At 43.6% G+C, this 14,376-nt stretch overlaps 2 protein-coding genes across 9 annotated transcripts in view; one reads left to right on the forward strand and one right to left on the reverse strand.

The window, feature by feature from the left end:
* The window catches only part of LOC310881270 (uncharacterized protein), a 39,217-nt gene extending 37,958 nt beyond the window's left edge, over positions 1-1,259 (reverse strand). Inside the window, exon 1 of one of the 2 annotated variants that reach the window (XR_014572286.1) lies at positions 127-1,249. The gene's annotated coding sequence lies outside the window, so the exon portion shown is untranslated. Of the gene's footprint in view, positions 1-126 lie in introns of both variants that reach the window. The other variant, XM_083798383.1, reaches the window with a different exon arrangement.
* Positions 1,260-1,311: 52 nt separating this feature from the next.
* MYOT (myotilin) lies at positions 1,312-14,340 on the forward strand. Of its 7 annotated transcripts, none has more exons than XM_083798349.1 (10): positions 1,312-2,226; positions 3,702-4,301; positions 6,405-6,555; positions 7,990-8,088; positions 9,932-9,975; positions 10,532-10,664; positions 11,827-12,034; positions 12,499-12,664; positions 13,192-13,325; positions 13,753-14,340. In XM_083798349.1, exons 2-10 carry the CDS (start codon positions 3,868-3,870, stop codon positions 13,923-13,925), a joined length of 1,542 nt encoding a protein of 513 aa, XP_083654475.1. In that variant the 5' UTR covers positions 1,312-2,226; positions 3,702-3,867; the 3' UTR covers positions 13,926-14,340. The 7 variants fall into 7 exon arrangements, with proteins under 7 accessions (XP_083654475.1, XP_083654480.1, XP_083654479.1 ...); XM_083798354.1 differs by lacking the exon at positions 3,702-4,301 and adding an exon at positions 3,431-3,464 and having other exon boundaries at positions 1,314-2,226; XM_083798348.1 differs by having other exon boundaries at positions 1,315-2,226; positions 9,926-9,975.
* Positions 14,341-14,376: the final 36 nt, after the last annotated feature.

A 14,376-nucleotide genomic window follows, 5' to 3' on the forward strand; every position in this document is an offset into this window, starting at 1 on the left:
AGAAAAGCTAACCCCTAACAGTGCTGCTCAGGGTACTATTAGGTTACCCCACCATAAGCTAGTAGATTCAGTCCTCTGTCTTTTTTATCACTTGAGCTTCTAGTTCTTTCAAGTTTTTTTGCCTACCTTCTGGATGTCACTTTTTTTCTGTTCCTTCTCATTCATACAAGTCTCCCGGTCACGTTCAGCCTTTTGAGTGTACGAAGCTGTCCTCAAATTGATGCCTTGCAGCCAACTTCAGTTCTGAAAAGAGTGATCTGCACCCTCATTGAAGTCCCTGGGAAGCCAGGGAGCCTGTCTGAGCACAGAGCCTGACCTTTAGCATGCTCACAGCTTCCTACACCACCAGCGATCATGCTACACTTACTGTCTTTTATTTACTTTTTAAAGTACTCAACTCCCTCTGGACAAACTACACAATTTTTGTTCTTTAAAAAAAAAAAAACTTAAAAAGCAACAACAAACAAAACAACCTCTCCAACAACCAGGGACACACTTCCTCCCTTAATCACTTTGTCAGGAGGAATTTAAATAAATTAGCACTCAATTAACACCTGCTGTGTAGATTTAGTTCGTAAATACTGAGTTGATGTTTAAATACAAACCCTAAACGTGGATTAACTCTTGAAGACGGACGGCTGTGCTGAAAGACTCACACGTACAATGAAGGGAGAGAAGAGGAAAGTTAAAGCCCACACACAGCCTGAGCTGCTGTATTTACAGGGCTGGAGGATTTTTTAAACAATAGTGTGCATGTTAGGCAACAGTTGCTAAATTATAATTAAGACACTCAAACACTATAATGATAATTTAAGATGTAATTAAGCACTAAAGCCTTTGATCAAAGGGATACAAATCACCTAATCTACCAGCAGGATCTGTTTCTGTTCTGGTGAAAACAGCCGAGCTGGATCTTTAATTCCAAGTTAACACACATAATAATACCCACAAGTAGCAATATACCATCAAATAACATTTCACCATCAAGTATACCTAATTTGTGTTATTCAGTGAAGGACTGACGCTTCAGGCACACTTCTGATTATTCCACCCCCATGAATGATGCCACAGCTTTCCATTGTGCAAGGAGGCCTGGGTACCGCTGTGCGCTACGGCCGGCGGGTGCTGCTGCGGGGTTACTTCACCTGCATTTATGTCGAGCTTTCGGTATCTGCTGCCTTTAAGCCTTAAAAGCAGTGCCAAGTTTTATCACTACCGGGGCAATTAGCTGCTGTAGCTAACCGTTATGGTATACGAAGAAAGAAGGAGTTTCACTGAGATGCTTACCAAAGCAGGATTCGGGGGTGTCTCAGCACATTGCAGCAGCCCTCTGCTGCTGCCTGCTACAGGCAAAAGCTGCTCTTGTCTTCAGCACCTGCAGAACTTCTTCAGTTCTTTGCTTTCTCCTGCTTAGTCCCAGGATGTCGCAGGGAGCAAGGCTGACCCTCAGCAGTTTGGTCGGTGGGGAGAGCCGGGAGCTCCATGCCCGCTGCTGCTGCCAGCCTGGGCAACCCTGGAAAACCACAGACTTCACAAACAAAGAAAGCCTCAACTGCTGACTGCGTGGAGTGAGATCAAACAAATACCTGGGCTCTGGGAACACCCATGGCTGCTCCAAGTTGTGGCCCCAACAGCGAAGCCGCTCATCCCACAGTGGCCATGCAGGGCTGAGCCCCAGGGAACCATCCCAGCACCGCTCCTTTAGGAGGGCCCTGTCTCACCTCCCCAAGTGAGCGGGGTCTGGGCCTCGCTCCTGGAGGGGCTCAGCTCCTCCGTGAGCCTCGGAGGCCCAGCCTGACAGTGGGGCACGGACACAAGGACTTGGGGATGCCAGGGCACAGGGATGCAAGGGCACGGGGCATGGAGATACAAGGGCATATGGCACGGGCACAGGACACGGTGATGCAAGGGCACGGTGCCGCCATGCGGGCAGGTTTTACCGCTGCCCACATTACGTGATTTGCTGACCACAGGCACCTGCCAAAAAATGAGGCTCTGGCCCTTAAATGAAGCGCCCCCGAGAGAGCTGGGCTGGTAGAGACTCTTATTCTGACACTGGTGTAGCAGGAGGACAGGCAGGTCCAGCGGTGTCATTTGTTGGCAGCACATTAAAGTCTCTGGTCTTATAATGCTACGCAGAGGGCTACTATGACAGTCTGTGTCAGTGAATGACGGCCCCTTCCCAAAATACTGGTTAAAGCCCAGGTGACAACTTCCAGGCTGTAGGTAAGATTTTTTTTTTTCTTCCATCATTTTTTTTATTTCAAATCTGCTAGTGAGCTGGCATGAAAAATTGCAATGCGACGGCTGATGCTGAGATAAAAATGTACCTTTAAGGTACTGTGGGTGCAGAGAAGGGAAAAATGTTCGTTTTTTAAAGAAAGCAAAGGGTTTCTTACTGCTCTTTGTTTTCATCTGGTAAAGTCAAAAGTTTACTGTTTGTTTTCCAAATCAAGGTGGAATGATTTGAGGGCAATGTAACTTATCCCTTGCTGTGATGGGTGGATCCGTGCATCATGGGGCAGTGTTCATTTAGTACCTTATTTTACTGCGGTATTTTAGAAAAGAAAGTAAAGGTCACTTGCTGTACATAGCCTGTAGATGAAATGAATGAACCTGTACACAGGCAGTGATATCAAAGTGGTACAAAAACAAGATTCAACAAGTTTTTTGCACTAGTGAATGAGAACGTAGTTTGGATATGCTCCAAAAACTTCAGCTGGCTTCAAATTCCAAGAACACGACAAGGGGAAAACCAGGGAATTTTTACTACAAAACCTGTTTACTTACTGTTAATTTACAACTAATATTCGTAACTACTTTTAGGAAATGAAAGCTTTAAATCCTCATAAAACAAGAGCAACGTCTTCAGCTGATCTCCCCCCAAGGAATTTCTGACCCCGTGGATCCCTTCTTTGGGCTCTCCAACGAGAGGAATACAATATACTGTGTATATATAGCAGCAAAACAGCTGATCTCAGTGGGGCAAGATTACAATTTTTTCCAGCACATGTAACTGTGTGGATTTACATTCTCATTTTTTATTAGTAGCTTTTCATTTATTTGGGGTGGGGGAAGGCTGGTACTTATTTATCCTGGAGCTGAAGTTAGTTGTCAGTCTCAACAAACTTAGTAAGTTTGCTTAAATGAAACATTCCCCTTCTGTAAATTGATGGGATACCAGGTTTAGATATCAATGACTTCCAAAATAAATGAAGGACCTCTAAGCTGCTTGGCGGGCCCTACTTTATCCTGGGGCTATGTCATTCTGGCAGTTATTAGCCACAACAGCAAATCTCAGGAAATCTCTTTGAACAGAAAAACACCGTCCTCGGCATTCCAATCCCAAATCTCAATTTGATATAAAAAGATCTGAATTCAAAAATTTGGTGGTGGGTTGTTGCAATAAGCCAATTGCTATTTCTTTCAGAAATTACTGGGCTCTTGCAGATAAGATAGCCATGGTGAGCACTGCAGCTGGCTCTGATGGAGTGCGTGACTTGTTCTTTTAACCTGAAACGTTTGTATAGTTTTGAAATAGCTCTAATCAATCCTAAATCGTCTTATTTTAAGCTTAAGCTTTAACTGTCAACTGCCTGAACATAGTATTCTTTGGACTGCTAATGACTGCTCACAACACAGTATTTTTGCAAGTTAAATTGTGATGTACAATTTACTTTATCTGTATTGTCTTCCTTAAGGGAAAATCCACACCAAGAAAGCCTCTATTCTGCAAGGCCAGGGTTCCATTCTATCCAGGAGCCCAGCCAAGAAAGCTTTCGTGGCCTACCAGCTAGTTTTTACCCGTCACCTATCCAAAGCCAGTTATCACCAACAAAAACCCAGGACAGTCGTGAAACTTCTCCTATGAGTGTCCATAATTTCCCATCCGTTTCCTCTATGTGCCAACCAACCATGTTTAACTACGAACGTCCAAAACACTTTATCCAGTCTAAGAATGTGTGTCAAGGGCAACAGCAGCCTCCGGGACCTGCAACCTCTACAGAGCCGAGCAGACAAATCAAACAGTCCTCCATTCTAATACAGCCTCGTAACCCTAGTGGGCAGAAATTCTCCTCCTCGTCATCGCTGAGCTCTTCAATCACGCTCTCCTCGCCTTCCTGTAGTGCCCCTAAGGAATCCACATATCCCATCACGCCCGCGTCTGCGCAGTCTCCTGCTAGCTCATCATCCGGGCAACGGCTTATATCCATGCCTAACCAACCCCCCGCAGCATTCCTGTGCTCAGTGCTACCCTCGCAGCCTGATTATAACAGCCAAACTCCTCCCGGGGAACCTCAGTAAGTATACACAGGCTGCTAACTTCCCCTCGCTTTAATCGGGCCTGGCCTGGCCTCTCCTGCGCACTGACCAACCCGACCCCAACCCGGCCAGCTTGGCCGAAGCCAATGGTCCAGCTCCCATTGACTTCTGATGCGCGAGGCAGGGCTTTGCATGCGTGAAGTGAGGCGGGTTAGGAGGCTGAGTGCTTGCCCTTGGTGTCTCTGTGGGAAAGGCGGGTATAAATGAGGAATTGAACTGCCCAGCAGTCACGCCACTGGCTGTTGCACACGTTTGTTGGGCTCAGTTTGAACGGTTTAGTGTGATTTGATGGGAATCACTTGTTAACGGTACCCAGAACAGAAGACAGTCGGCCATCTCAAATGAACTTCTCTCAACAAACATGCCCTGTGAACAGCGAGGAAGGCAGCAGTATGTTTCACATACTGCTGTTTCACAACGTTAAGATTCCTAGTAAGTCTCAGCAGAATTTTCAGGCTCTACATCATGATGGGACTCTACACTTCCCTACAATACAGTTTTCATTAATCATACGTACTAGCAGAAAGGCAGCCGCTTCAAAATTTTACCCCTTAGGACCAAAGACCAAATTCTTTCCTGAATAAGTATTATATCATTTTGCCTTTGGGCTGCAATCCAAATACCTCCCAAGGTCAGCGAGATCTCAAAGGGAGCTGGGTCTTGCCTTCTCACCAACTTGTACTCCTGCCAATATTAGCTGGAGGTCCCAGGGAAAGTCAGTGCCGAATATCCAGCAGAGGGTATTAGAAAGGTGATAGGGGCAGGGGGCTCATGCTGACCTGGCTATAAATACAGGTTTAAGTGTCAGTTTGTATTCAGGAAACCTGAACGTTTCTGGGTTGGGTTTTTTTTTTTTTTTTTTTTGGGGGGGTGTTTTTTGGAGCACAGCACTGTGGGAAGGTAAGACCAAGTGGGGTAGCTGGGACACTGAGAAGAGCTTTTTAAAAGTCCTGCAGGAGTCCTTGTGGGTTAGGTATGCATCTGGAGTAACTGCTGGGATTTGTGTCTGTGGGGGAGGTTGTTTGTTTTCATAGCAAAGGGCTTTGGTACCTCACTATGCCTTTCACATAAGCTGCTCCAAAGAACTAAACGCAGCATCCTGTGAGTTGAGAAATTATTTTCCTAATTATACAGACGGGTAAATGGGGCATGAGACTTTATTAATCTGTTGGGCAATTTATTAAGTTATAACTTGGGCAAGCTATTAAGTCCAAGTAGTTCTGGAACACACATGAGAATTATAACTCTTCCGCCCTATTGTAATCAGGGGACCAAAATCCTAAGTGACCAAGGCAAGCGGATTTAGATACAAATAACTATGAGGCCCTACTGTGTTTAAGGAACGGGGTTAGATCCTGTCAGCACAGAATGCTGTGACCTCTTGTAGACCTTCACAACCTGGTGAGGGATGCTCCTCTTTTCCTAGCACCTTTCGGAATCAAGTCTACTATCTAACTTGCTGCCAGAGCCAAGACTTGATCGTCTCTTGACTATGGATTACAGGAGCAGGCTATGTGGGGATTGTAGCATGGCACCTAAAGACCCCTGTGGGATAAGCTTAGTTATTGAACATCTGAACAGAAATACCTTCTGGGGCCCTGAAGAAGAAGATAGTAAATCATTTGTCCACACATAATGAACTAGTTTGTGACCCTGCTGTGGATTTGCAGCACCAAGAGCCTTTTTAGCAATTGAAATTGCACAGGAGTGCAGTTCTCAAGGGAGAACCTGCTCCTGGAGAGACCCTCCAAGCTCAGTGGAGTTCTCAAAACACTGCTAGCCTGGCTGCATGCATTCAAACCAGGACAGAGGCCACTGCAAGATTTAGGAATGCTGAATGATGACCCACAGCAAGCGACTGTGACAGTTCTGTGGGATGACACTGAATGACTTGATTAGACAATGATGCTTCCCCCTAAGTTTTTCGTCCTCAGTCATGCCACCTAGCCTATCTATCTCCCAAACTCTTTACAGGTTCCTTTGAACCACAGTTTCTAGCTAGCAGATTGACATTTGTGTCTATAGTGAACAGTCAAGCAAGCCTACAGGAATAACTTTGTTTCCTCTTCCTGCATGAGTAGTTACTCAAAGCCAATGTATAACAAACAAGCTAGCATCAACTCTATGCAGAAGACGTCCGACCAAGAAATTCGAGGAACAAAAGAGGCCCTCATCCAGGACTTGGAAAAGAAACTCCGGTGCAAAGACAACCTCCTCCAGAATGGCAACCAGGTAAGGGAAAGCTGCTGACTAAAGAACCAGTTTGCTCTGCCCAGGTTTCACTCTGCATTCCAATCCTGGAGTTAATAAGCTACCCAAATCATTAGAAACTTGGAGAAATACCGATACTTAAAAGCTTACTCTAGAGAGTATCACCACGTGGTAAACCTCTTTGATTTCTTTTTATACAAACCATAACCAATCAAAGAAAATGTGTGACCTTTTATGATAAAGTCTGTGAGCTATAAGAGGGTCTTAGACTCAGTGCCTATCTATTCATTCTGTGAAGGGACAAAATATAATCCTCTTGATCAAGAAATCGAAACCTTGGAGACAAAAATTGCTTACCAGTTGGGAAGCACATTGCAACAAGCTCGAGTAAGCAGGTCTTTAATGCAAGTTGCAACCTTCCTGCTGGTTGGAGGCAACTAGTAAAATCCCAGTGTTTATAGTTCCCATCTTCTTTTCCCTGAAATAGAAATGAGTTTTGCCATTACTATCAGTGGAAAAATACTTGTATCACATACATATATATATATATATATATATAGTCTTAAACATTGAAGGAAAAATAATGTCAGGTCAAATATGAGTTAATGTGTCCCTAACAGGAATGTCCTATCTGCTGTAAGAAAGTTTGCTATTGCAAGCCAGCCTTTCTTCCCATAGGAAGCCAGGCTAAAAATAAGGCTTATGCAATCACCACTGTGTGTCCTCCTCCCCTTGTCCTCCAACAACGTCTGAACCAACTGGCCACTCTCAGCCACACTTAATCTCAGCAGTAGTGATCTCAGGGATATTATGCTCTCACAGGTTTTGCAAAAGGTCTTGCTCTCTTCTAAGGAAAAGTCCCCCAAGCCTTCTCAAATTGTTATCTACACAGGAGTAATCACATATATATACTGTACATGAGATAAACTTAGTCAGTTTGTCCTCACCTCATAAATCCAAACCCAAGATAAACTCTTGGGAAGCCAAGTTTCAGGTGTTTTGGTGCTTGTAGGAATAACACATGGGAGTAGGGGACAGTAGCATCTAGCCTCTAGCTGCTGAAGTAAATCCACAGCTGAATGACTTGGGAAGTTTTCCCAGTGCTAACAGAAGGGTACCCTGGGACTTACTCTGGCTTCCGAGATAATGCCATCAGTTACCCATAAATAATCCCAGCGCGGAAAAAAAAGAGGCGTGGAAGGCCACAGATGGCATTAGAGAGGCTTTGATGAACAGGCAGTTTAATCTTTTATGCATTTCAGTGCTGTATATATTGAGGCTGACTTCAGTAGGCATCACGGACTGCAAACCCGCTGGAACAGAAGTAGAGTTTCTATTCAGCCACTGCTTTCACTGACAACACCCTGACTTTGTGGCATATTAATGCGTTCTTACAAGATGAACTGAAATAGTAAATGGACTTATGACAAGAATTCCACTCTGCTCTGCTTTTAGCGATTAACTTATGAAGAAAGAATGGCTCGCAGGCTGCTAGGACCAGAAAACGCTGCATCTGTGTTGGAAGCACAAAGCGAAGACATGCAGAACGCGCAGGTAAACGGGGCCTCTCTCTAGAGCAGTAATTTCCTAGTGGCGGTGCTGTGAACTGCTTATACTTAAAGAGGATGGATGGAGAGAGGGTGTTTTCTTGGCACCAGTGCAGGAGAGGGAAGGGAAGAGCTTTTGCTAGCAGATCTCTGTATAGTTGGGATTTGGGTTTGGGGGAGATGATGGTGGAGGGGGGGGCAGTTTAAGCACCGAATGCTGGCAGTACTTACACCATCCCCTTGCTGGGCCTGATCTGTAGGAATGACCTCTCTAGGGAGGAATTGCAACAGCTGCTACCCAGCACATTGCACTCTGCCTGTGACAGGCAGGGAGAAGCACAGCGAGGGATCCAGGTACCCACTCTAATAGCCTGAGTTCTGCCTTGGCAAGGACAGCAAGATTTACACCTGTCACTGTTTGGAGTCAGTGACATTGACTACAGGAGGTCAGGGCTGGGGGGTGGAATTGGTGGGGTTTTATCCCTTCCAGAAGCTTGCAATTGTTAACAGAAGACAAAGCAGTTATTTTAGCAGCCCACATGCTGATAGCCAAGAATCTATTACTACTGGCATGTTCAAAAACATTTTAGTTGGGGACTTGCATCATTCATTGGTTATTCAGAACAGGCCAGCTAAAAGCTCTCTCTGGCACTTCTTTGATCAAAGTTACTGGAAATATCTGTGATGTGGCACTGGACACCTGTGCTGCCAAAGAAAACATCCCTCCTGCTGCATGCATGCAGAGAGCCAGCAGGCTGGCATTCATCTTTCCAAATGCAGTTAGCAAAACTCTTCAATGCAAGAGACACTTAAGATCACAGCAAGGGTGGAATACACAGTTTGAGCTATTTCTCCCCAGCAATCACCTGACAAAAGCAGACAAGAAAGGAACATGATGGATGTCAGAGAGGATGGGAGACCTCATTTTATTTTGCATAAAAATGCTCCATATAAAGTGGAAGGAGAAATTGGCTTATGTTTAGATATTATTTTTTTTTAATTCAGTATTGTATTCACTGATTCATTCAGGGAATGAAGCTAAAACTTTGTTTAAAGCTAAACCTTTACTTACATGATGCTTGCCCTGAACTGAAGGCTGATTCAGTGTTTGAAGTTTAAACCCAGGCTTAAGTGTTCCACAGGAATGGGCCACGGAGTGCAGAACCAAGCACCGTAATGGCAAACACCCCAGAAATGTCCGTGTAGCATTTCCTCTGCCTGATTCCATTGCTAAAATGAGTCACTGGTGATGAACTCTGCTTATATTTTCCAAATATCCAAGCTCCTACCAGGAATCAGTCCTGGGTACTTTAGCAGATTTACTCATGTGATTGTGGAGCTGTCAGTAAGCTTACTTGGTGCTGTGATGTAGAAAGAAAAATATTTTCCAGCCCCGCATGTGTTCTCTGCTACTGGTACCATATTTAAGTGGGCACAATACTATGTTCTTGCCAGTGATTCCACTTCTATTCCTGCTATTGGGAAGGACATTCTGTACTTAGTTCTCATTTTAGATACTGCCAGTAGCACTACTCCCCTCTAACAAAGGTTATTGGCTTGCCAAAGGCCCAGTGTGCCAAACGAAGCTGCTGCACCTATCACCTGTGCAGAGTGACAAGAAGCTGTTCTATTAATAGTACTTGTTGCTAGCACAGCAAAAAGTCTAGCATGAAAAGAGAGCATGTTAGCATATGATGCAAGTTCCTTTACATCTTAGCCCAACAACTTCTAAGTATTCAGTGTGCTTTAAGGAGCAGTATACTAACTCAAAATGGCTTCTCATTTGGTTTATAGATTAAACTTCCTCTGTAAATTAACTCACCTTTTGTCCTCCTCTTTCCAAGCACCAGAACGCAGAGAACATCAGGCTGCAGGTTCCTACAACACATGTAAGGTAATGCATAAACCTGTGCTGTGCTACTCTTCGAGGCCTTATTTCAAATATTTCTAGACAATGCTAGCATTCCTTTGCTTTTCATTTTTCCTGAAGTAGTAATTACTAAACTCATTTACTTCCTTTCAACTAAAATGCTACCATTAGACGATGGCTGCTGAAGCCTGTGGTGTTAAAGCAGTCAATTCTAAGCATAACACTAAATTTTGAAAGACTTGTATCTAGGGCAAATATGTGTCATGGTCTAGAAAATACTTTTCTAGTCAAAGCAAGGCCCAACAATGTAAATGATAAAACACAGCACGATGAAACACGGCCCACACTGTTCTTGTAAATTCTTTTGGATATTAGGCCAAAGATGAGTTTTGCTATGTTATACTTCTGTGTTAAACTGAATAACTTCAGCAAGATGAGTGGTTCATCAGTACTCATGCCTTACAGCTGAAAAACAACCAGAACTGCAGTGTTGGGTTCCTAAGCCTCCTGAGTGACTCAGCACTGCAGTGAGATCTGTGCTATGGTAACTTTTATACAACTGCTACTGTCCTCGTTATAGGAGCAGACCATCCTCAAGAGGAGATGAACGTGGACATGATGCAATTCAGGAAAAGTTTTTTCAACCACGTTTTACACAAGTGCCAGAAGATGTCATTATTGAGGAGGGGCGATTCTGCAGGCTCGACTTCAAAGTAATACCAGCTTTTCACTTTCAGTCCCCTTAGCTGTGTGGTGTATGTGGCATGAATAGCTCTCTGAGCTGCAGTGCCTTTGTGGCTTGATGAGCCAGAGCACTAACAGCAGGTTGCACAGGGTCTCTCCAGGCAGAGTAAAGCTGGTAACAGAAGATGGGTAAATGTGTCAACGTTTTCCCTTGGAAAATATAAGTGGAATTAGTTGTATAAGAGTATGGCTAAAGCTAAATGCTGGTAAATATGGACCACCACAGAAGACTCACTAGAGCTCAGTGCAAAAACTGAATATTAAGACCTTGCTTCAAGAAATCTTTTAGAGAAGTGACCTTGTGCTCTCCGCTGGGACACCCACTGGCTTCAGTGGAATGGAATCCCGCCCAGCACAGCCTATGTAGGAGGGGACTGCCTGCTTTTAATGAGTCTTCTATAAGGCTCATTCAAGTATGCCCTGGCTGGAGCAGGTATATGGCAAGGAAATGAATGTACTAATTACAAACAAATAGAACAGCAGAGTGGCCTGAGACTGCATGGTAACTGTGCCAACCCTAGGGTAAGAAAGAACCTGGCGCTTGCACATATGCAGCTTTACTGCAAATATTGTTTTCTGATTGTGGCATGACTTGTTTTTTTCCCAATTGCATCCAGAAGGACTTCAATCCCTTGCCTTAAATAGAGTCAGGCAATACCTTAACGTGACCTTTAGCCATTTTGCTGTGATGCGATGGACAGGGATGTTTCTGACTGTGATGGACAACCTAGAGCATGTCTGCAAGATACAGTTTATTCACATACTTTATCAAAATTGTACAAATTTCGGCACTGCTACAGTGCTAGCTGTGAGATTGATTAGATGGGTGAGCTCCCTCCCACCATGAACCCACAATGAACATCTTTGACTTAATCAAACCTATTTTATGGGATGGGAACAACAGGGGTTTGCAGGAACAGCATCCACTGTCTTGCAGCTAGAGCTCATCTCTGCACAGCTCACTCCATGAGCCTTCCTCTCTGCGCAGCACCACATTAATATTCAAAAATTAATGTTTTGTAGTATGACCATGATTCGATCACCCATATACATCAATTTCTATACAGCATTGAAGAGTTTGTATCATCTTAAAGCTTTTTAACCCTTTTGCTGCTTTTCTCCCCTTCACAGGTTAGTGGGCTGCCAACCCCAGATGTGATGTGGTATCAGAACGGAAGGATGGTACATCAAGACCAGTTTCATAAAATGATTGTGTCAGAAAAGGGATTCCACTCATTTATCTTTGAAGCGGTCAAATCATCTGATGCAGGGACATATGAATGTGTGGCTGTCAACCGTGCAGGAGAAGCATCTTTTGCAGTAAAAGTGGAAGTAATTGGTAAGACAAAGAAAACTGATGATTATCAGACACAGAGAACCTCAGTCATCTAATGCCTTCTTCTGTGTGTTTGGGATATTAAAGCAATTACAAAGTAGAGGTAGATCTCCAGATCTTCAGGCTCAAAGTATAACAAACACTTTACCTTTTCCAAGACTATTTTAACATATACATTTGGGATGAAATATTTCTTCAAAACCCTTGTAGTGGGGGATTTAAACTTAGTGTGATATCCAGAATTTGGGAGTTGCTCATCTCTTAGAACTGATGGCAACTCTCCCCCTAAAGTGGGTTGTGGCTGCTACACCCCTATGCATATGGAATGAACTACCTGTAAGCTAAGAAGTTGCTGTAGGGAATGTGCCCTCCTAAATTTAGCATTTTGAAATCTTTAAAAAAAAAAAAAAGCCTAATAATAATGTTCAATACTTACAGTAACTCCTCATCTTTCCTCTTTAATTTAGCAAAAGAACATCACACACCTCCAACTTTCATCTTTAAGCCACAAAGCAAAAAGGTTTTTGAAGGAGATACAGCCAGACTCGAATGCCAGATCTCTGCCATCCCAACACCTCGGATTTACTGGAAAAGAAACAATGAAATGGTACAATATAATACAGACCGAATAAGGTATCCTACTAATGAGTTGGCTATTAGTGTGTTAGGAAAATAATAACCAATATTTAAGTCAAATTTGAATTAGCTGCTTAATAAAAACAGCAGCTGGGGAGCTAGATATGCCCCTCGTTTATGAGGCATGATGAACCAGCCCATGGGCTAGGCAGGCATGATGCTCAGAGTATTGTTTTGAGGACACAGTGAGAAAATGCTGTGACCAGATAGATGCCACTGGATTCCAACAGCAGTTACACAGCCCAGTGAGAAGCATGGCTATGGCACCAAGAAATGCAGCATTCATCACACTCTGAGGCTGTGGCAGCTGCAGAAGGGTTGTGGTGCCACCAGAATGCTACCAAGATGTGAATTATTGGCAGCTTGTAATAAAAATGCTGTGTTTATATTTAAATAGTTAGCACTACCCTGCAAGAATCGTTGAGGGCTTTCTCAGCTCCTCACATTTAAACAGACTATTATTTCAATGCTTTCTCGCCTTCCCCCTCCAAGCACTCACATGTAAATACCCACATTTTTTTCAGCTTGTTACATGACAATACTGGAAGGATTTGCCTCCTGATTCATAACGCAAACAAGAAAGATGCTGGTTGGTACACAGTGTCTGCTGTCAACGGAGCAGGAGTGGCCACATGCCACGCCAGACTGGAGGTTGCAAGTAAGTACCACTCTGCAGTGCCGTAACCACAACTTGGACAGCCACTTGCACCTGTATTCCAAATGGACCCTGAAGGTTAACCTACCAAAGCTTGGGCTGCTGGAAGGACTTCTTTCCCAGGATAATGAACTACAGAAAAAGTAACTAGCCCAAGAAAATCTCACATTTGTGCAATACTATGTGATGAGTCTTTTGCAAATGGTCTGCATCTGCTGCCTGCCCTGCTAAAGCCTACATTTTGACAGATACCAAGGAGGGTGAATGTCATCCTTCCCATAAATTTCCAGCTTGTCTGTTAAGTTCTTCCTAAGGGTTGGCTGTTCTATGTTGCAGCTTTTAAAAAAAAAAAAAAAAACAATTGGGTTGCTATACCCTGGGTCTTTCCAGTCTGGGAAGACACTGAAAGAGGCTTTTTTCTCTCTTCCAGCACATGCAAACAAGCCAGTTCCAGCCCCAAAGCAGTTACGGGTTCGACCAACTTTTAGCAAGTATTTGGCACTTAATGGCAGAGGACTGGACGTGAAACAAGCTTTCTCACCAGAAGGAGAGTTTCAGCGTTTGGCTGAGCAGTCTGGACTGTATGAAAGTGATGAACTTTAACTGGAAATGAAGAGGAAAACTCACACCTATAAGAGACAGTTACTACATAGACGTAGTTAACCGATGGTTGCTCTGATTAGCAAAATACCTATCTACGTACTTCTACTTTGACTCTTGCACATTCTGTTGTTCCCCTTTTACCTGTTAGATTTTATTTATATGGGTTGATGAATATAGCCATTTACTGAGTATTGTATTTTAAGCCTAAGAAAGCAGGGCCATTAGATTTTACAGGTGTAGGTGGTTTTTAGCTCCACCTGTGCTTGGTTACTTGCTAAAGTAGATTGGTTTGTACTGCTTCTCTAATATCACTCTTGATAATATCAGAACTCTGTAATGTCTGATTACTAAAACCAAATAGCCTAGAGTGTTTTTATGAGGACTACATAGAGGCAAATAAAACTTTAAATATCCACCATGGCCTATAACTCTTCCTTGATCTGTTAAAATG

This window comes from Anser anser, assembly GCF_964211835.1.
Source record: "Anser anser genome assembly, chromosome: 14".
NCBI classification, from domain to species: Eukaryota; Metazoa; Chordata; class Aves; order Anseriformes; family Anatidae; genus Anser; species Anser anser.